The sequence below is a fragment of the Salmo salar genome, chromosome 23 (assembly GCF_965601325.2).
Source record: "Salmo salar chromosome 23, fSalSal1, whole genome shotgun sequence".
Taxonomy (NCBI): domain Eukaryota; kingdom Metazoa; phylum Chordata; class Actinopteri; order Salmoniformes; family Salmonidae; genus Salmo; species Salmo salar.
Window position 1 is genome coordinate 2,780,906 of NC_138313.1, and position 21,423 is coordinate 2,802,328.

The window sequence follows — 21,423 nt, forward strand, 5'->3', positions numbered from 1 at the left end:
AAACTGAAGAAAAATCATTTTTGCAGTTCATCCTTTACATAAGTTATACAAAAATCTAAGAAAAGAAAAATGTGTAAGAAATTATGCATATGGTAAATTCAACCCAGAAATGGGTTAATTTCCTATATCTGCAGATTAAAATATTCTTTCATCTCCTTTCAAGTATCCCTCCATCTGTAGGACAATGTTCACATTTTCATATGTAAAAATACTACAAGATTAGGGGGAAGGGCAAATACCAAACAACTCAATGGCGGCGAGAGGAGAAGAGAAGTTAAGAGGGGAGGAAGAAAAATATCTTTGATGGCCATTGTAAAGAGCTGAAATGGGCACAGATTCATTCGGACCCAAAGCAGTCACAACTAGATACTTCATGATTTTCCAACCAAGGCCTGGACAGTATCAGCAGTATGGTAATAGCGCCACCTCATCCTCTGATAGGGTAGGTGGATAGAGGGCTAGGTGGAGTTTCTGCCATATTGCTCACACTGACACAGCTCTTTCATCTCTACAGTGGGGAATCAAGAAGTGTCTACGGCAGGGGTAGGCAACCCTGGTCCTGGTGTGCGGAAGGCACTTCCTGTTTTTGATTAAACCAACCTGGAACACCAAATGTGTTGAATTTAGGCAATCACTGAACTGATCAATAAGCTTAGTAGCTCAATGTGGTGCATTGAGACAATTGTACCGTACCTGCAGCACTCCAGGAACAGGGTTGTCAACCCCTGGTATAGGGGTCAGTTTGAAACAGAACCAGAGGTTCAAGACACCAGAAACCATCCTAACATAAAGGGCGCGTTCCTCTGCCCAGGCATTGCTGACGCATGCCAGATCTTACAACCCCTGGATAGACATTTTAAGTATCAGCTAACCACATCAAGTTATAGCAATATAGCAGTCGACGACAGTCGATGAAGTGGCACGCAACCATTGGTTGATGCATGCAACGTCTGAGCAGGGGAACACGACCAAAGGCTCCATATTCCCTCCAGGGTGATAGGTCACAGGAAGTAGTCTGCCACTGGCTTTTTGGAGGGAATGCCCCTGGTTTCCTGCGGAGCGGCTTCAAATATGATGAACTCCCTCTGCAGGTGCTCATCCAGCTCCAGGATGGCTGCCACATTACCACATCTGTGTGTTACAGGGAAGGGACAGAGGGAGAAGGGGGCAGGAGAGAGAGAGATGGTTGCTATGGCGACCTAAACATTGCTATAAGCTAACAACATGCATACACAGCAGAGTTTGGCCATAAACTCAGCAGTCCAAATGCAGAATATATAGGACGGGAGAAAAAAACGAAACGACAAGCAAGCAAGAAAAAGTAGGAGACAGGACACAGACCTGTAGCAGTAGTTGGGTGCGGACCACACAGTGAGCACTGTCTCATTGAAGTGCCACTTGTAGCCCTCCATGACCAGCTGGTGGGCCCTGCAGATCATGTGGATGTCATTGGCCGCGTTGAACTGGGCGACCACGTCACTGCCAAACAGGTAGCCCGCCCCCCTCGGGCTCACACCCCACCCTGTGGTGTCTGGGAGAGAGAAACTTGAGTTGTCTCATTCCTTTTCGTTGGGGCATAAATGCTAAAATGTGTGAGACAGACTTGGTGGAATCTTCACCATCCTGCTTATAGCTACACGTTTTTGGGTTGGAAGGGTTATTTACCAGTATCTTACCTTCTGGGTCAGACCACAGCAGGTCACACATGGGGCCATCGTGAGGCACTTCCTGCTTCCTGTCGATAGTTCTGATCTGGTCCAGAGTTTGAATAGAGGGAGAAAGGCCGCCGTGCACACAGAAAATCTACACAATGAGAGAAATAGAGAGAGAATCTACATTGAACAAAAATATAAACATGTTTCATGAGCTGAAATATAAGATCCTGACATTTTTCATACGCACAAAAAGCTTATTTCTCTCAAATGTAGTGCACACATTGTTTACATCCTTTTAGTGAGCATTTCTCCTTTGCCAAGATAATCCATCCACCTGACAGGTGTGGCATATCAAGAAGCTGATTAAACAGCATGACCATTACACAGGTGCACCTTGTGCTGGGGACAATAAAAGGCCACTCTAAAATGTGCAGTTTTGTTACACACCACAATCCCACAGATGTCTCAAGTTGAGGGAGCGTGCAATTGGCATGCTGACTGCAGGAACATCCACCAGAGCTGTTGCCAGGGAATGTAATGTTAATTTCTCTACCATAAGCCGCCTCCAACATCTAGAGAATTTGGCAGTAGGTCCAACCGGCCTCACAACCGCAGACCACGTATAAGGTGTTGTGTGGTGCGCAGTTTGCAGATGTGAACGTTTTGAACAGAGTGCCCCATGGTTATGGTATGGGCAGGCATAAGCTATGGATAACAAACACAATAGCATTTTTTATCGATGGCAATTTGAACGCACAGATATGCCGTTACGAGATCCTGAGGCCCATTGTCGTGCCATTCATCCGCAGCCATCACCTCATGTTTCAGCATGATAATCCACAGCCCCATGTCGCAAGGATCTGCACACAATTCCTGGAAGATGAAAATGTCCTAGTTCTTCCATGACCTGCATACACAGACATGTCACCCATTAAGCATGGCTGCCACATTACTGGATCGACATGTAAACATGTGATGCTCTGGATCGACATGTAAAACAGCGTGTTCTAGTTCCTGCCAATATCCAGAAACTTCGCATAGCCATTGAAGAGTAGTGGGACAACATTTCACAGGCCACAATCAACAGCCTGATCAACTCTATGCGAAGGAGATGTTTCGCGCTGAATGAGGCAAATGGCGGTCACAACAGATACTGACTGGTTCTGATCCACGCCCCCAACTTATTTTTTTAAAGGTATCAGTGACCAACAGATGCACATCTGTATTCCCAGTCATGTGAAATCCATAGATTAAGGACTAATTATTTTATTTCAATTGACTGATTTTCTTATATGAACTGTGACTCAGTAAAACCTTTTAAATTGTTGCATGTTGTGTTTATATTTTTGTCCAGTATATTTAAGGCCTTACACAACCAACTCAAGAAACAGCTTTCTTTAAAAATATTCTTCTCAATAAAGCAACAAAACATGTTTGAACCGATGGGTGCGATTGCGATCCACAGTTACTTGCATTAATTACAGAGGAAAACCAGAGCTAGCAGGAAAGATATAAAGAGGGGAGATTGTCACGAGTCATGCTGTTTCAGTGAGACCTAGCTATTTAGTGAGACTAGCCATCTAACCATAACAATCTAACCTGGTCCCAGATCTATTTGTGCTGTATTATCAACTCCTATGTTCATTGTCACGTCCCTCCTTGGTATGACCATAGGAGTTGGTAAGATGGCACAAATAACAATCAGAGAGAAGCAGAGAAATGTGACTGAAGGGGCCGGGGAGCACACCTTGCCGTCGATGATGGCAGAGAGGGACAGGTAATCAAAGATCTCGGTGCAATATCTCCACACGGTGACCGAGCCGTACTTGCGGAGGCACTCGTCATAGAAGCCGTAGACCTGTGTGATCTGCCGTGACTCGTGGTTCCCTCGGATCAGAGTGATCCTGTCTGGATAGCGCACCTGTGGGGGGAGGAAGGGGTAAGTTACTTGTTAGAATGGGTCCTTCAAAGGGACCCTACTGGACAAAAAGCAAATGAGAGGGGTACTAGGTCCGACTTTGTCGCATAGAGAGCTTAGGTTAGTAGTGGGGCTACACACAAAGGGCACACTTCGCACAGTACAATGAGAAAGTATAAAAATGTCCAAACATTGCATTTCCTGAATTTACATAAGTTTAAATTGAACTAACTCCAACCCTGCATAGCATTAGAAACACTACTACAGAGGGAGTAAAAGAGGGTCTGAAGAATGAAAACATCTAGCCTCAGAATAATTGAATAGCTCTGATTTGGCTTCTCTCGAGTACCTTGAGTGCTAGGAGCAGCAGGAACGTCTCCACGCTGTAGAAGCCTCGGTCCACAAAGTCACCCATGAAGAGATAGTTTGTCTCCGGAACATCGCCCCCTACCTTGCACACACGCAATTGAAGTGTTAAATAATGACACGTCAAAAATGGCACGGTAGAATATGACATGTATGTAAATGACATGGAGTTTATGGCATTATGAAGCAAAATGGTGCATATGTTGAGTTTGGAACTGTACAGACCGCACAAAGAGGCACTGAGAAATCATACAGATGAAATGCAGACAGAAAGGAGACTTAACTTACTCTAAACAACTCCTTCAGGTCATAAAACTGTCCATGAATATCCCCACACACCTGTGATAGACAATAAAAATTGTAGGGAATTAAAGGGAAACAATTCAGGAAGTAAAGCTGAGCAAACATGTATTCAATCCACTAATACTAAACATGTGCTTCTAACATAGAAAAATCTATATTTTTAGTATTTTGATCTTGAACAACGTTTATTAGAGGTATGGGTAGCGGCATCTTGAATTGTCATTGTAACGACTGGTGCCATTGGTAGGAGTGAGCAAATTATGAGTTTTGGCGTTGAGACAAAGTGAATGCGGCCACTGGGAGGTGCCGCGCCTCTACTGGACCTGAAAGGTTTCTCAACTTTGACAGCTCTGTCATTGAGATCAGGACAACAATATTAAGGTATGAAACTGTATACAATTCACTTTTATGTTGGTGATTATATGTACATTTGAGTATTTTTTCCAATTGATGAGTCAGTGAAATGAAATTTTGACAACAAGCCGAGTAGACAATCAGCCAAAATGAGGCAAAGTATCTAACTAGCCAGCCTACTTGATTTAGCTCGTCTTGTCTTTTTTATGTAAATATTTTCATTGATAACTACAAACTAAAATACTCCCATTGACAATTTGAAGAGCATTTGTCATTAGGTATGAGCGAGACCTAGCTAACACAAACTGGCAAATGATTAAGTTAGATATGAAGAAGTGTTGCATGGTATACCAGTACCACAGTAATGTCACGGTACCAAAACGTCATAATACTTATGATACCAACATTTTAGAATACCATAGTACCGTTTCATATGATACTATGACATTTTTCAGCCATGCTGATCTAAAGACCCCGCTGGCACCTGTTATAATTTTTAAAATAAATTCTGTAAAAAAAAATGTAAGCAACAGCAACTAGTCTCTTGTTAGCACCGGTCCAATAATGTCCCCTTCACTTTCATGCGCATTTCACATATGGCAGCTGTAATCCGCCAGCCGCATCCCATTCCAGCTATCAATCACCAGCTTCTCTCCATCCGCTCTTCCTGCGCATCTATTCCTCAGTTTTTAAAATATAATTTAGCCGTGATGGCGAGGGGGGATGCAGACACTGATCAGTCTTCTGTTGTTACATTTGATACATTGGAGCAGCGTGCAGAGCGAACAAAGTTGATAGGTCTACATTCTATATAATTTCATCCCTGGTATATCCAAGAGCACAGGCCAGTCTGATAGGCTTTGCAAGTTCACTGTCACACAGCAGTGCCAGAAGAAAAACAACTTTGCGACAGTCATGCTTGCAGCTTTACAGCAAAGAAAATGAATTGCCTCCAGCTCAGAGGGTTAAAAAAATATGACTCGCATTACTGGAGCAACCTTTTATTCTTCCTGCGCAATTTCGCACGCATTTGATATAATTTCACAAACCATGTCGCTGGCTGAGCTGTTTTAAACTAATCCCGGGCCATTGTTCAGTCAAGTTACCTAGGTAGCTAACAACCTGGTAACTTGACAGTAGGTCTAGGCATATTTGATTGGCACAGGAAGAAAGGAAAAGGGTCTACTACTCATGAGATGTGCTTCAAAAGGTAGGATTCATATAGGCCTAATGGAAGACTAAACTAACAAAAATCTCTCTCTTTCTGGTGCTCCTTACATTCTGTTTGGTGCCTAACGCTTTTAAAGTTGGGAGCAGTGAGTATGTGTTTATGAGGGAGACAGAGTGTGTGAGGGAGGGAGAGTATGTGTAAGTTGATTAAGTGTTTTCCCCTTACTGCCACAATGACATGCAGACCATTATGCATGTATATTCCGTCATCCAATTCCTCCAGCCAAATCACAGGCAGGCCTTTGCAAATATGAGCAAATTAGTCATTCTATGCAGTATTCTATTATACAGTGAACAGTGTGAAGTGAAATTAAATATGTTGTATTGTGTAGAAGTGTGAATATCAGTGACAGATTGTTTTGTATAGCACATGCACATAGCGTTTAGAAAACGGGAACAAGTGTGGGGAATGGGGCGAACAGGACGCAAAGCCACTGAATTCCCCCCCCCCCCGTGGTATTGCGATACTACTCGGTATTGTGATACTTGGCCTGGTATCGTTAGCAAAATGTTGGTATTGTGACAACACTAGCAAGCCAGGCAGGGATGCAGAAGAAAGGGCTGCTGCAGGATTTGCCAGTAAAATGTATGATCCCCATATACCTAACTACAGTAATCACTATTAGCTAGCTAACTACAAAGCTAGATATCAAGATAGAAATACACATTTATCTGTGATGGCAACGACTCCTAAAAATGGTAAGCCTGCTGGCTGTTGATTCCAATAATGAATGTACCTTAAGCCTGAAGCCTAATCCTGATGATGGTTAGCTATAAATGACTTTTGAAAGCTCAGGCTGGTAGTAGGCTTGGTAACTAAATCATCCTGGTCTAACTGGTTTGTGACTTTGCTACTTACAGGCATAAATTATCATATTATTTGTCTAAAAGTCTAAGCCTTTGGAGGGAGGTTCTACTAAGCTAACATATGGAATTGTTTAAAGATGGTCATACCATGGATCATTTAGATATTTGATTTTAGGGCCGCTGTAGGTATCAAAAGAATATAAAATATTGAATTGGGCTTCTACTACTACAGCCCATTGAAACGCATTGAATAACACATTGATAAATGGCAAAACAGACAGTCAAAAAATAAGTGTCTATAAGAAAGCTCAGGAAATGTGTTTTCGGAACATTTTTTACCCCTTTATTGTTGGCTATTGTTGATCGATTAGTGCTTTTTGAGGTCGGTTCAGTTACTTTTTACATTAAATGCTGTAACAGAATAAAACAAATAACAATAGACCCAGGACGGTAGTGACTACCCATTACTGCTTATTAACCATCATTTATTCACTTTACTTTAATAAAATATTTGTTTTATTTGATGAGTTTATTATTTAATTCTAAGTCATCATTTCATATAGAGCTGCTGCCTATGCGGTCTGACAAAAATCACTATTTTAGTAGTTCTTCAAAGTAAATAAGGCATAGCCTATTTTTATGACTGCTGAATACCAACTATCAATCCATTAGATCAGTGGATCCCAAACCTTTAAGTCCTTGTACCCCTTCAAACATTCAACCTCCAGCTGTGTACCCCCTCTAGCAACAGGGTCAGCACACTCTCAAATGTTTTTTTTTGCCGTCATTGTAAGCCTGCCACACACACACTATACGATACATTTTTTAAACATATGAATGAGTGTGAGTTGTCATCACAACATGACTCGGGGGAAGTGACAAAGAGCTCATAGGACCAGGGCACAAATAATAATCATATTATAATAATAATCAATAATTTTGCTCTTTATTTAGCCATCTTCACATATAAAACCTTATTTGTTCATCAAATTGTGAATAACTCAACACAGGTTAATGAGAAATGTGTGCTTGAAAGGATGCACATAACTCTGCAATGTTGGGTTGTATTGGAGACAGTCTCTGTCTTAAAATCATTTTCCACACACAGTCTGTGCCTATATTTAGTTTTCATGCTAGTGTGGGCCGAGAATCCACTCTCACATAGGTACGTGGTTGCAAAGGGCATCAGTGTCTTAACAGTGCGATTTGCCAAGGCAGGATACTCTGAGCGCAACCCTATCCAGAAATCTGCCAGTGGCTTTTGCTTAAATTCAATTTCCACAGAACCGCCTGTTGCAACTTCGATGAGGCTCTCTTGTTCAGATATCGGTAAATGGACTGGAGGCAGGGCATGAAAGGGATAACGAATCCAGTTGTTTGTGTCGTTCGTTTCGGGAAAGTACATGTGTAATTGCGCACCCAGCTCACTAAGGTGCTTTGCTATATCACATTTGACATTGTCCATAAGCTTGAGTTCATTTGCACACAAAAAATCATACAATGATGGAAAGACCTGTGTGTTGTCCTTGTTAATGCAGACAGAAAAGAGCTCCAACTTCTTAATCATAGCCTCAATTTTGTCCCGCACATTGAATATAGTTGCGAGAGTCCCTGTAATCCTAGATTTAGATCATTCAGGGGAGAAAAAACATCACCCAGATAGGCCAGTCGTGAGAGAAACTCGTCATCATGCAAGCGGTCAGACAAGTAAAAATTATGGTCAGTAAAGAAAACTTTAAGCTCGTCTCTCAATTTAAAAAAACGTGTCAATACCTTGCCCCTTGATAACCACCGCACTTCTGTATGTTGTAAAAGTGTTACATGGTCGCTGCCCATATCATTGCATAATGCAGAAAATACATGAGCGTTCAGGGGCCTTGCTTTAACAAAGTTAACCATTTTCACTGTAGTGTCCAAAACATCTTTCAAGCTGTCAGGCATTCCCTTTGCAGCAATGGCCTCTCGGTGAATGCTGCAGTGTACCCAAGTGGCATCGGGAGCAACTGCTTGCACGCACATTACCATTCCACTATGTCTCCCTGTCATGGCTTTTGTGCCATCAGTACAGATACCAACACAGCTTGAACACCAAAGTCCATTTGATGTCACAAAGCTGTCCAGAACTTTAAAAGTATCCTCTCCTGTTGTCCTGGTTTCCAGTGCTTTGCAGAAGAGGATGTCTTCCTTAATTGACCCCCAACAAACATAACGGACATACAGTTGAAGTCAGAAGTTTACATACACTTATGTTGGAGTCATTAAAACTCGTTTTTTCAACCACTCCACAAATTTCTTGTTAACAAACTATAGTTTTGGCAAGTCGGTTAGGACATCTACTTTGTGCATGACACAAGTAAGTTTTCCAACAATTGTTTCCAGACAGATCATTTCACTTATAATTCACTATATCACAATTCCAGTGGGTCAGAAGTTTACATACACTAAGTTGACTGTGCCTTTAAACAGCTTGGAAAATTCCAGAAAATAATGTCATGGCTTTAGAAGCTTCTGATAGGCTAATTAACATCATTTAAATCAATTGGAGGTGTACCTGTGGATGTATTTCAAGGCCTACCTTCAAACTCAGTGCCTCTTTGCTTGACATCATAGGAATATCAAAAGAAATCAGCCAAGACCACAGAAAAAATGTGTGGACCTCCACAAGTCTGGTTCATCCTTGGGAGCAATTTTCAAACGCCTGAAGGTACCACGTTCGTCTGTACAAACAATAGTACGCAAGTATAAACACCATGGGACCACGCAGCCGTCATACCGCTCAGGAAGGAGAGGCGTTCTGTCTCCTAGAGATGAACTTACTTTGGTGCGAAAAGTGCAAATCAATTACAGAACAACAGCAAAGGACCATGTGAAGATGCTTGAGGAAAGAGGCACAAAAGTATCTATATCCACAGTAAAACGAGTTCTATATCGACACAACCTGAAAGGCCGCTCAGCAAGGAAGAAGACACTGCTCCAAAACCGCCATTAAAAAGCCAGACTACGGTTTGCAACTGCACATGGGGACAAAGATGGTACGTTTGGAGGAATGTCCTCTGGTCTGATGAAACAAAAATATAACTGTTTGGCCATAATGACCATCGTTATGTTTGGAGGAAAAGGGGGGGGGGGGGGAGGCTTGCAAGCCGAAGAATTCCATCCCAACCGTGAAGCACGGGGGTGGCAGCATCATGCTGTGGGGGTGCTTTGCTGCAGGAGGGACTGGTGCACTTCACAAAATAGATGGCATCATGAGGAGGGGAAATTTATGTGGATATATTGAAGCAACATCTCAAGACATCAGTCAGGAAGTTAAAGCTTGGTCACAAATGGGTCTTCCAAATGGACAATGACCCCAAGCACACTTCCAAAGTTGTGGCAAAATGGCTTGAGGACAACAAAGTCAAGGTATTGGAGTGGCCAGCACAAAGCCCTGACCTCATTTCTATAGAACATTTGTGGGCAGAACTGAAAAAGCGTATGCGAGCAAGAAGGACTACAAACCTGACTTAGTTACACCAGCTCTGTCAGGAGGAATGGGTCAAAATTCACCCAACTTATTGTGGGAAGCTTGTGGAAGGCTACCCAAAACGTTTGACCCAAGTTAAACAATTTAAAGGCAATGCTACCAAATACTAATTGAGTGTATGTAAACTTCTGACCCACTGGGAATGTGATGAAAGAAAATCTGAAATAAATAATTCTCTCTACTATTATTCTGACATTTCACATTCTTAACATAAAGTGGTGATCCTAACTGACGTAAGACAGGGAATTTTTATTAGGATTAAATGTCAGGAATTGTGAAAAACTGAGTTTAAATGCATTTGGCTAAGGTGTATGTAAACTTCCAACTTCAACTGTATACCAGGAGCTGTAACAGGAGCTGTGCATTGCGCGTACCCTGCCTTAGATCATGATTTTTCAGGCTCGCGAAGCAACTGCTTTTTATCCCTCTCAATCCTGTGTTCTCTCCTCTCTGTCTCAGTGTCTTGCTCCGCACAGACCAGACAAGTTTAAGCGGGTGTGCAATGGATTATGGTCATTGCAGTTAATTACCACGTTTTCTGTGCTTAACTATGTAGAATATTGGCCTGTTGGAAACTACAACTCCCTACTACATTGCACAGTTCAGGCTTGATCTGATTTCTCTCTACAGAAACTGCACATCAAGCTTACAGAAAAACAAGTCTGCCCTTCCCATAGTGGGGTCATACTAGTTTCTAGCCTAAACAGTTTGGACGCGACAGACAGAATTTGGCATATCGTCGGTACTGACTTCAGACCAGTCCCGTGTGGCTTCTGGGGGACGTAGAACAAAACAGTGAACACCATAGTGCTCCTAAGAGTCTCATCTTTCCGTTGTGGTCATACTACCGTTTGGACGCTACAGATGTTTTCATGAGGAGAGCAATTTTCGGAATGTCTCCTGTTCTGACAAACAGCGCTGCTGTATCTCTGCCACTTTCCACAGCAGATGTGGAAGACCGATAGGCGGATGCGTTAGATTGAGACGCAGCCCATACAAAAAATAAAAACTGATATCTCTAGCTTAAACTGAAGGATTTGGATGGGAATTTGTGTATTATGTTAATTATATTGACTCACTGGTGTGTAAATAGATTTAAGGATTATGGACTATCAAATATTAAATGTTACATGTTCTCAAATGTTAGAGGGAAAACCTTTGGAGAATAAAATGTAACTGTCACCTTGCAAGCCGACTGATAACTTGTACAACTCCCTTCCATTCACGGTTCCATTTTGAATGTGCTGAAGGGTCTTCGCTACTTGGGGAGGACGAGATTGAAATGGACAAGCAGGAGGAAGTTTGAACCACCATGTGATACTGCTGCGTCTGCCAAGCTTTTTGACTGGAAGGTAACTGTCAATGATTATTGTTATGTACTATTAGGCCTACAGTGGCTTCGGAAAGTATTCAGACCCCTTGAATTTTTCCACTTGTATGAAAGTTTTTTCCCCCTCAATCTACACACAATACCCCATAATGACAAAGCAAAAACAGGTTTTTAGAAATGTTTGCTAATTTATAAAAAATTAAAAACAGAAATATTACATATACAAGTATTCAGAGCCTTTACTCAGTACTTTGTTGAAGCACATTTTGCAGCGATTACAGCCTCAAGCCTTCTTGGGTATGACGTTACAAGGTTGGCACACCTGTATTTGGGGAGTTTCTCCCATTCTTCTCTGTAGATCCTCTCAAGCTCTGTCAGGTTGGATGGGAGGCGTTGCTGCACAGCTATTTTCAGGTCTCTCCAGAGATGTTCGATCAGGTTTAAGTCTGGGCTCTGGTTGGGACAATCAAGGACATTCAAACACTTGTCCCAAAGCCAATCCTGCGTTGTCTTGGCTGTGTGCTTAGGGTCGTTGTCCTGTTGGAAGGTGAACCTTTGCCCCAGTCTGAGGTCCTGAGAGCTCTGGAGCAGATTTTCATCAAGGATCTCTCTGTACTTTGCTCTGTTCATCTTTGCCCCGATCCTGACTAGTCTCCCTGCCGCTGAAAAACAACCCCACAGCATGATTCTGCCACCACCATGCTTCACTGTAGGGATGGTGCCAGGTTTCCTCCAGAAGAATCTTGCTTCTCATGGTCTGAGAATCTTTAGGTGCCTTTTGGCAAACTCCAAGCGGGCTGACATGTGCCTTTTACTGAGGAGTGGCTTCCGTCTGGGAACTCTACCATTTAGGCATGATTGGCGGAGAGCTGCAGAGATGGTTGTGCTTCTGGAAGGTTCTCCCATCTCCACAGAGGAACTCTGGAGCTCTGTCAGAGTGACCATGAGGTTCTTGGTCACCTCCCTGATCAAGGCCCTTCTCCCCCGATTGCTCAAATTGGCCAGGTGGCCAGCTCTAGGAAGAGTCTTGGTAGTTCCAAACTTCTACCATTTAAGAGAGATGTAGGCCACTATGTCCTTTGGGACCTTCAATGCTGCAGAAATGTTTTGGTACCCTTCCCCATATCTGTGCCTCGACACAATCCTGTCTTGACAATTCCTTCGACCTCATGGCTTGGGTTGCTCTGCTGCACTGTCAACTATGGGACCTTATATTCAGGTGTGTGCCTTTCCAAATCATGTCCAATCAATCGAATTTACCACAGGTGGACTCCAATCAAGTTGTAGAAACATCTCAAGGATGATCAGTGGAAACAGGATGCACCTGAGCTCAATTTCAAATCTCATAGCAAAGGGACTGAATACTTATGTAAATAAGGTATTTTTGTTTTTAATTATTTAATACATTTGCACACATTTCTGGAAACCTGTTTTCGCTTCGTCATTATGGGGTATTGTGTGTAGATTGCTGAGGATTTTTTTATATGTTTTACTCATTTTAGAATAAGGCTGTAACGTAACAAAATGTGGAAAAAGTCAAGGGTCTGAACACTTACCAAAGGCACTGTATATATAAACTAGGTCCAAGGTTATTTTTATTCTCACTCACTTGCTCTCTATGACACTGTGGTGCACGGTCAGCTCTCAGACCCATCTGAGAAGGAAGACACTATAGACATGTCACCTGTATATACAGGCAGTCAATAGTTGAACCCACGGTAAAAAAGGATAGGCAGGGGCTGGAAAGACTGGACAACATGCTGCTGAGGCAGGACTCATACATAAATATACAACACCAGTCAAAAGTTCAGACACCTTTGTTAAACAAATCAAAAAAGTGGTTACTTTTGGTTACTACATGATTCCATGTGTTATTTCATAGTTTTGATGTCTTCACTATTATTCTACAATGTAGAAAATAGTAAAAATAAAGGAAAACCCTTGAATGAGTAGGTGTCCAAACTTTTGACTGGTACTGTACATACCATACATAGGTACTATTAAAGGGACTCCTAGTCATCACCCAATAGCTCAGATTGTCACTGGTCATTTCCCCTTTCTTGCATGCTTTTAATTTGTTCCCATTTTGACTCTTCGTGTATTAGGCTATAGGCCTAAGAAGAAATTTAAGTTGTAAAAGCCAATTGTTATTATATGCCTTATTCTTATAATATTTTGTATTCCATTTCAATTTTGATGACAATATCCCTTAGATTAATGTTTTATATAATGTTATGGCTATGACAGCATGATGTAACTTGCACTTTGTTTTCAGGGTGGAATGAGATCATGTGTTCCCCTAACCTTATCCTTTCCATAAAGTTATTGTTTTATTTATATTACTTTTGTGTGTTGTTCCTTATCCAATGCAAGACTAAATGCCATTTGTAATATGTTTTGGTGCATATATGGGTTTACTATATTACGCAAATAAGAAAGTGTCTGATCAAAGAACATTCTATAAATTTCTAGAAAAATACCACCAGTCATTAAAACAGCTGTAACTCATTCACAGTAAATGGTATAACTATTCGGATTTCAGATGATCAATCCTTACAAAACAAGGAAGACTCACTATACTCTTAACTGTTTATCTTAATTAGGAAGTTGTGTAAATGGCAGTTGTTTGGGAAAAAGGTGTATAAGATGCATAACACGCAGGTGCTTTTTTTGATTGACATATCATTTCAAAAGGGCTGTTTCTCAGCTTCCAAAATATGTATCATGTTTTCATAAATGGTTTGACACCAGCAAAGTATGGCTCATTAATATACGCAGGGGTCATGATTAGGACTGTGGCGGTCACGAAATTTCGTCAGCCGGTGATTGTCAAGCAAATAACCGTCGGTCTCACAGTAATTGACCGTTAATTAACAAACACACTTAGCATCTGCTGGCTCCCACACATAGCCTACAAGCCATTTTAAAAAGTCTAATAAATCCATGCAATATAGCCTACACCTTATAAATAATACATCCATTATTTTATACAGGTCTAAAGAAGCCTGATATGAAGAAAATTGTCAATTTCAGAAGAAAATAATAGCATATTCTGAGATGTCCTTTTGTTAGGTCCTGATGTGGCTATGTCAAATGGCTGTGGGCAACAATAGTTAATTTGCTTATAATTACGTGGCATTAATTGATATTATTTTATAGTATGAAGAATACAATTGAACAAAGCTGAATAAAATATAAATATTTTCCCAAACGATTTGAGGGAGAGTGCACATGCGGCTATTCTGTGTTGAGCGGCTAACAAAGAAATAGTTACTCCTATATGTTTAATTTAGAGTTATTATTAATGTAACTTTAGTTGTTCTACAGACGTTGGGCTATATGTTTTGATTTTGTAATACATTGTAAGGCTGCATGATGAGACTAATGATGATTTGAAAAAAAGTCACTTAAAGGCATGAGGTCTACTTAGTTTTTTGCGCAGGCTGTACACACTCCAATAGTCTCATTCACAATTTGACAAGCACTAGAAAATAAATCCATGCCTTTCGCAGCCCGGAGTGCTGCATTGTGCCCTTCGCCCTGAGTGTGCTGCACAATCCGAAGCGTCTCTCACTCACATGGCTCTCCTTCACGTGATCAGGTCTTTCTCACAGGATACAAGTTAAGACGGACAAATCGGGGACACAACTGTGTGCGTCCTTATCCCATTCCGACGTGCATATTGAAGATATTGGATGAACTGTGCACATTTACTTTTTGTCAGCTAACAAGATAAGTAGGCCTAACAAACAGCAAAAGCACTAGCCTGTCAATCTACTAACCCCCATAGTACAAAAGTTGACCTATTCTATTCTGTGCGAAAAGTAAATATTCCACACAGTCTGGGACAGTTGTGGGATGCGATAGATCCCAAATTAATACAACCAACTAGCATAAAAAAAAACATTTTATGCAATGTGACGCAAAACAGATCATAACGTTTAGCTTACACTATTTCTTCACATTATAAGCTCAGAAATGAGAACATGGTAGTAGGACATAAGCGCAATTGTTCCATTAGAGGAAAACACCATTATGAAAAGTGACCGCAAATGCAATTATGCATGTAATGGTGAAAATGATTTCCCCCAAACTGTACTCCTGTTGTAAATATAAGCAATGTGCTTAACCCTCCTGTTATGTTGCAGGTCAATATGACCCATTTCCACTTTTGAGTTGTCTAAAATACTAGTTAACCTCCCCTTTTCTCCATGAAATTAAAGGACTTTTCCTCATTTAGGGCCATGAACATAACTTCAAAATTTGGATACACTGATGTGTTGTGGAATGTCTGTGTAGATTTTGTATACAAACATGATACTGTGGGTCCTTTTGATCCAGAGGCTTTCATGTGTATAGATATTGGCACAGGTCCAAAATAAACAAGTGTCTTGGTATTTTGTTTTTACTGGTTCTGGTTGCACTTTTATAACCATGTTTGGGTGAAAAGGAGTTTCCCAAGGTTATCCTTCTCAGTGCGAGAGCAGCAGATCTCTAACACAGACACTCAAAAATTATCTCCAAAAGATTTTCAGTCAATGAAGCCTTATCACAAATTCTGGACTGTGACAGTGAAATAGAATATGAGGTTTCAGAGACAGAGGACATTTCAGAGATAGAGGACACTGCTGTTGATGATCCAGATTGTGAATTTTTCTTTGGTGAAGAGGAGAAGTCTGCTATACCATCCCCTCCATCAGATGTGAGAGAGAGCTTGCAACAACCATCATCCAGAACAGAGAGGACATGGAAGTCTAAAGATGGTAATATAGAATGGTCACTGTCACCACAACGAAGTCAAGGTAGGACTGTCAGCTTCCAATGTAATCAAAATTGTTCTAGGGCCTACACAATTTGCCCTGCCCCCCTCGCCAAGACAGTAAAACCAGCACCACTTGTGTAGAATGCAATAAATACATCTGCAGAAAGCACACGTATATTGTGTTCAACATTTAGAGAGAAAGACTGAAGGGATCATTTTGACCAAAAGGGTCAAATCACACCCAAGTGTTACTGGAAAATACAACAAAAAATGTACACTTGGGGAAACAGAAAATGCTTGCTGTGAGAAAGGAAATATGTCAAACAAATAGTTCTTAAATATTTTTAAATCAAATGTTCTTGTATTTCTTCTTTCTGAAAGGTCTGACAAGACTAAATCAAGTTTTGGCTGTTTTAACTTGATTCTTTTACTGTCTTGAGTGTGTTTAAACTGTCAGGGTCAATCTGACCCATACCACAATGAACGTAATTTATTTTCAGTAAAGCACAAGGGTTAATATTAGGAAAGTGTAATAATAAATATAGTAGGCCTAGCCTATAGAAAGCTGATGGATCCTCTTTTTATTAGCGGTCATCAACATGTTTTCTCCCGCAATTGCATAGCCTATATAAATGTTGCGCAACATGAGCTCATCGGCTCTTATGTGTTAGATTAGATTTTCGAAAACATTTGCATTGATGTCAGAGCGATTAGAGGGACAAGAGTGCTGAGTACCAGGCAGTTAGCAAGTTTGGTGGGCTACTAAATGACCAGCAGCATCAGAGATTGGAGAAGCCTAATTACCGTGACTAAACGGTCATGTGGAATTTGACTGCCGGTATGGCGGTAATGCGTTCCCCGCAAAGCCCTAGCCATGATCTCAGTAAATTCTGGAGTTTCAAAACTCTCCTACTGAGGATGCAACAATGCCAATATGGCGATTTACAATTAAGGCTGGTTTACAGTCTGTCTATCTACATGTCTGTAGACAATTGTCTTAGGGACATCATGAACATTCTATTGTCATCCGACATCGAACTTTATACTTATGAAAAAGTATTAACACAAAACAGCCTCTGCATGACAACAGCAGCCCGGTGCTCCAAATAGCATACTTTCTCTATTTTAACACCAATATATCATTCTGTTTAAAAATGAATTCAGTAAATGTCAACCTAGCAAGCCAGGCAACTAAAAGCAATTTTCTAAACAATGCTTTGGTTCGTTGTCTAGCCAGTTCAAATAATGATCAGACAACGTCTAAACTTGAGTTACTTCTTATTCATTATTACAGAAAAGTAAACCCACAACAACAATTATTTACAAGGTAATGGCGAGCTTACAGAAAATAGCTTACTGCCACAGTGTGAAGAAATAAAAGTAGGTCATTCTATCTGAGAATTTTAGAACTGCATCATCTTGTCACAGGAGGATTTGGTCTGGTTGCTGTGACAGTACGGTAACCCGACAACGGACTTTACGACAGTCGCAGAGGAGTAAACTTTTTTAATGTCTGCATAACAAGGAAACTGACAGTCGCAGTGACGGACTACAGACATTCCACCGAAGTATAAATTAAACGTTTTGACCAGCGACAGTTGTTGCATAATTGCCTACAAACATGTTATTAGACCAAGTATAAACTGGCCTTCACAGTTAGCTGGTGTTCTAAAGCCTAGCGTTTCCATTCCCCTAATGTATTCAGCCATCCAACATTACACATGTAACAAGAGGGATCAGATTGGGAAGTGCAAATAATGGCAGTCTAGGCAGATCTACGAAGTAATCAAGATGTCTTCTATTCTGAAAATACTCACTGTAACTGGAGAGTCCACCCTCTGTACGTTACTCTCCTCTACCAGAATCTCCCTGTAGCACAAACACAAGCAGACGACAGGCTTAGTGATGAAGATTTAGGTAGTATCAGAAATGTTAAAGAAATATGGCCTGTGTGTGTTTAATTACCTGGCCTTGGCGCACAGTGCTTTGACTTCATTTTCCTTGATGAGTTCACAGCGCCTAAGTTGTTCTATCTGTCTGTCCAGATCACTGATGTCCCCCATTGTCACACACATATGGAGCGAGAGGCTCACACACAATCCTCACTCTGGGGTCCGGAGGAGTCTCCTACAGAGCCTCGCAAACACAGGGTGTGTATACTTCACACACAGTCACCCTGGTCCGGGAACACACAAACACACTCTCTCTAGCTGTTCAGGCAGTTCTAGTCACAAAGAGAGAGCGGCAGATTGGTGCAATAGAGAGGGATCTATGAAAGAGTAATATATGACATGTTTTAGAGCATGGCTACATTAACACATTGTTATATGTCCGTTCTGTTCAGTCTGAGGGCTTCAAATAGTGGAAAGCCCAATAAACTAACTAGCTTATAGCTAGCTAATGTTAATAGCGAAGTTAGCGAGTTAGTTAGCATGAAGTGAGTTCAACACTAACATAACGTTAGTTAATTGGTAACGTTCGTCCAGTCGGTTGGTTGGTCCTTTCATTCAGATTGGTATTATGGGTATATTTGTGTTAATATTTAATACCCAGATAGTTATCTTCTCTACCACACACTGCGTTGTTAGCATTAGCTAACTAGTTAGCTAACAATCTCGGCCCGTTCATCAAGTAGTACGAAATGCTAACTTAGCTAAATTAGCTAATTTAGCTTGCTAGCTATCTGTTACCTATGTTTTGTAGGCGAAAATGGCGTAATCCAAGCTAAAACAAATACCTTTGAATATTGGGGAAGAAGAACTCGAAATACAGACATATAGCTGTTTTATTCCACGGTATTTCTTTTTTCACCGGTCCACATAACCACCGCCGGACGGGCTCTGTCTGCAACTTCCGCTGACGCGCATTTCGTAGTCATGAAACAGGAGGGGAATTTTCAGTTTTTAAGCAAATATTCTACATTTCTACATTTTGACATGGCTAATGCTGTCTTCTTATGCTCAAACATTATAACAAAATCAATGGGGGCCTGACTGTTTACATATCTTTTCTACAACAGCGTCATTGCGCAAAATAATATGCAGCATCATCTGGATATGTATGTAACAAAAGTTGAACATTCAACTTCTGCTACCATTTCTGTCAAGCCGTCTACGCATACAGTTTGACGCATACGTTCGATAAATCCAAGGTATGCACCCCACCAAACGCACTGCAACTGTCTCTGCAACTCAACGCTGTAAGGCAAACGCAGCGTTTCGTTTGAAATGTATCTAATTCTTACATTTACATTTACGTCATTTAGCAGACGCTCTTATCCAGAGCGACTTACAAATTGGTGCATTCACCTTATGATATTCTTGTGTACCAAAATGCAATGATGCTGTCGAAGCGTTTACAATGAAAGCGTTTTTCCCATCCTGAAAATGTCAAATAATAACAATATTCATTTACTATGCACAAATAATTGTATCCCCATTGATGTACACAAACCCTAAATTGCTAATGCTATGTATTGGCCAAAGAGAGGCTTTGAATCCATTTGCACTCCCCAGAAGGGGCAGTCCTCTCTATAAAATGAATGGAATTCTACAGTATTTCAATTGAATGTTTCAAGGAAAATATTATATGTATTGAAGTATTTTTTGTTGTTGTAGTGGGGACACTAAAATTAGTACTTTAAAAAATATATACTTTAAGGAAAATGTTTGCGATGTCCACTCCAATACCTTGACTTTGTTGTCCTTAAGCCATCCTAACTGACCTAAGACAATTTAATGGAATTGTTGCATGTTGCGTTTAAGGAAATCAGTCAATAAATAAATTAGGCCCTAATCTATGGATTCCACGACTGAGAATACAGTAGACCTCCACAAGTCTGGTTTATCCTTGGGAGCAATTTCCAAACGCCTGAAGGTACCACGTTCATCTGTACAAACAATAGTACGTATGTATAAACACCATGGGACCACGCAGCCGTCATACCGCTCAGGAAGGAGACGCGTTCTGTCTCCTAGAGATGAACTTACTTTGGTGCGAAAAGTGCAAATCAATCCCAGAACAACAGCAAAGGACCTTGAGAAAGTGCTGGAGGAAACGGGTACAAAAGTATCTATATCCACAGTAAAACGCGTCCTATATTGACATAACCTGAAAGGCCGCTCAGTAAGGAAGAAGCCACTGCTTCAAAACCGCCATTAAAAATCCAGACTACGGTTTGCAACTGCACATGGGGACAAAGATGGTACTTTTTGGAGAAATGTCCTCTGGTCTGATGAAACAAAAACTGTTTGGCCATAATGACCATCGTTATGTTTGGAGGAAAAAGAGGGAGGCTTGCAAGCTGAAGAACACCATCCAAACCGTGAAGCACAGGGGTGGCAGCATCATGTTATGGGGGTGCTTTGCTGCAGGAGGGATTGGTGCACTTCACAAAATAGATGGCTTCATGAGGGAGGACAATTATGTAGATATATTGCAGCAACATCTGAAGACATCAGTCAGGAAGTTAAAGCTTGGTCACAAATGGGTCTTCCAAATGGACAATGAACCCAAGCATACTTCCAAAGTTGTGGCAAAATGGCTTAAGGGCAACAAAGTCAAGGTATTGGAGTGGCCATCACAAAGCCCTGACCTCAAACCCATAGAAAAATTGTGGGCAGAACTGAAAAAGCATGTGCAAGTAAGGAGGCCTACAAACCTGACTCAGTTACACCAGCTCTGTTAGGAGAAATGGGCCAAAATTCACCCAACTTATTGTGGGAAGCTTGTGGAAGGCTACCCAAAACGTTTGACCCAAGTTAAACAATTTAAAGGCAAAGACTAATTGAGTATGTAAGCTTCTGACCCACTGGGAATTTGATGAAATAAATAAAAGCTGAAATAAATAATTCTCTCTACTATTATTCTGACATTTCACATTCTTAAAATAAAGTGGTGATCCTAACTGACCTAAGACAGGGAATATTTACTAGGATTAAATGTCAGGAATTGTGAAAAACTGAGTTTAAATGTATTTGGCTAAGGTGTATGTAAGCTTCTGTAACAGTATGGCTTCCGTCCCTCTTCTCGCCCCAACTTGGGCTTGAACCAGAGACCCTCTGCACACATCAACAACTGACACCCACGAAGCATCGTGCCACAAAAGCCACGGCCTTGCAGAGCAAGGGGAACAACTACTTCAGGTCTCAGAGCGAGTGACGTCACCGATTG

At 41.1% G+C, this 21,423-nt stretch overlaps 1 protein-coding gene across 1 annotated transcript; it reads right to left on the reverse strand.

Annotated features, from left to right (window-relative positions):
- Positions 1–691: 691 nt before the first annotated feature.
- On the reverse strand, positions 692–19,108 carry LOC106583911 (serine/threonine-protein phosphatase 4 catalytic subunit B). Its single transcript, XM_014168564.3, has 9 exons — positions 18,989–19,108; positions 18,217–18,520; positions 18,069–18,120; positions 4,228–4,278; positions 3,923–4,024; positions 3,403–3,576; positions 1,677–1,803; positions 1,342–1,531; positions 692–1,131 (listed from the first exon to the last, which is right to left on the reverse strand). The coding sequence occupies exons 2-9, from the start codon at positions 18,324–18,326 to the stop codon at positions 1,002–1,004; spliced, it is 936 nt and encodes a 311-aa protein (XP_014024039.1). The 5' UTR covers positions 18,327–18,520; positions 18,989–19,108; the 3' UTR covers positions 692–1,001.
- Between the last annotated feature and the right edge of the window lie 2,315 nt (positions 19,109–21,423).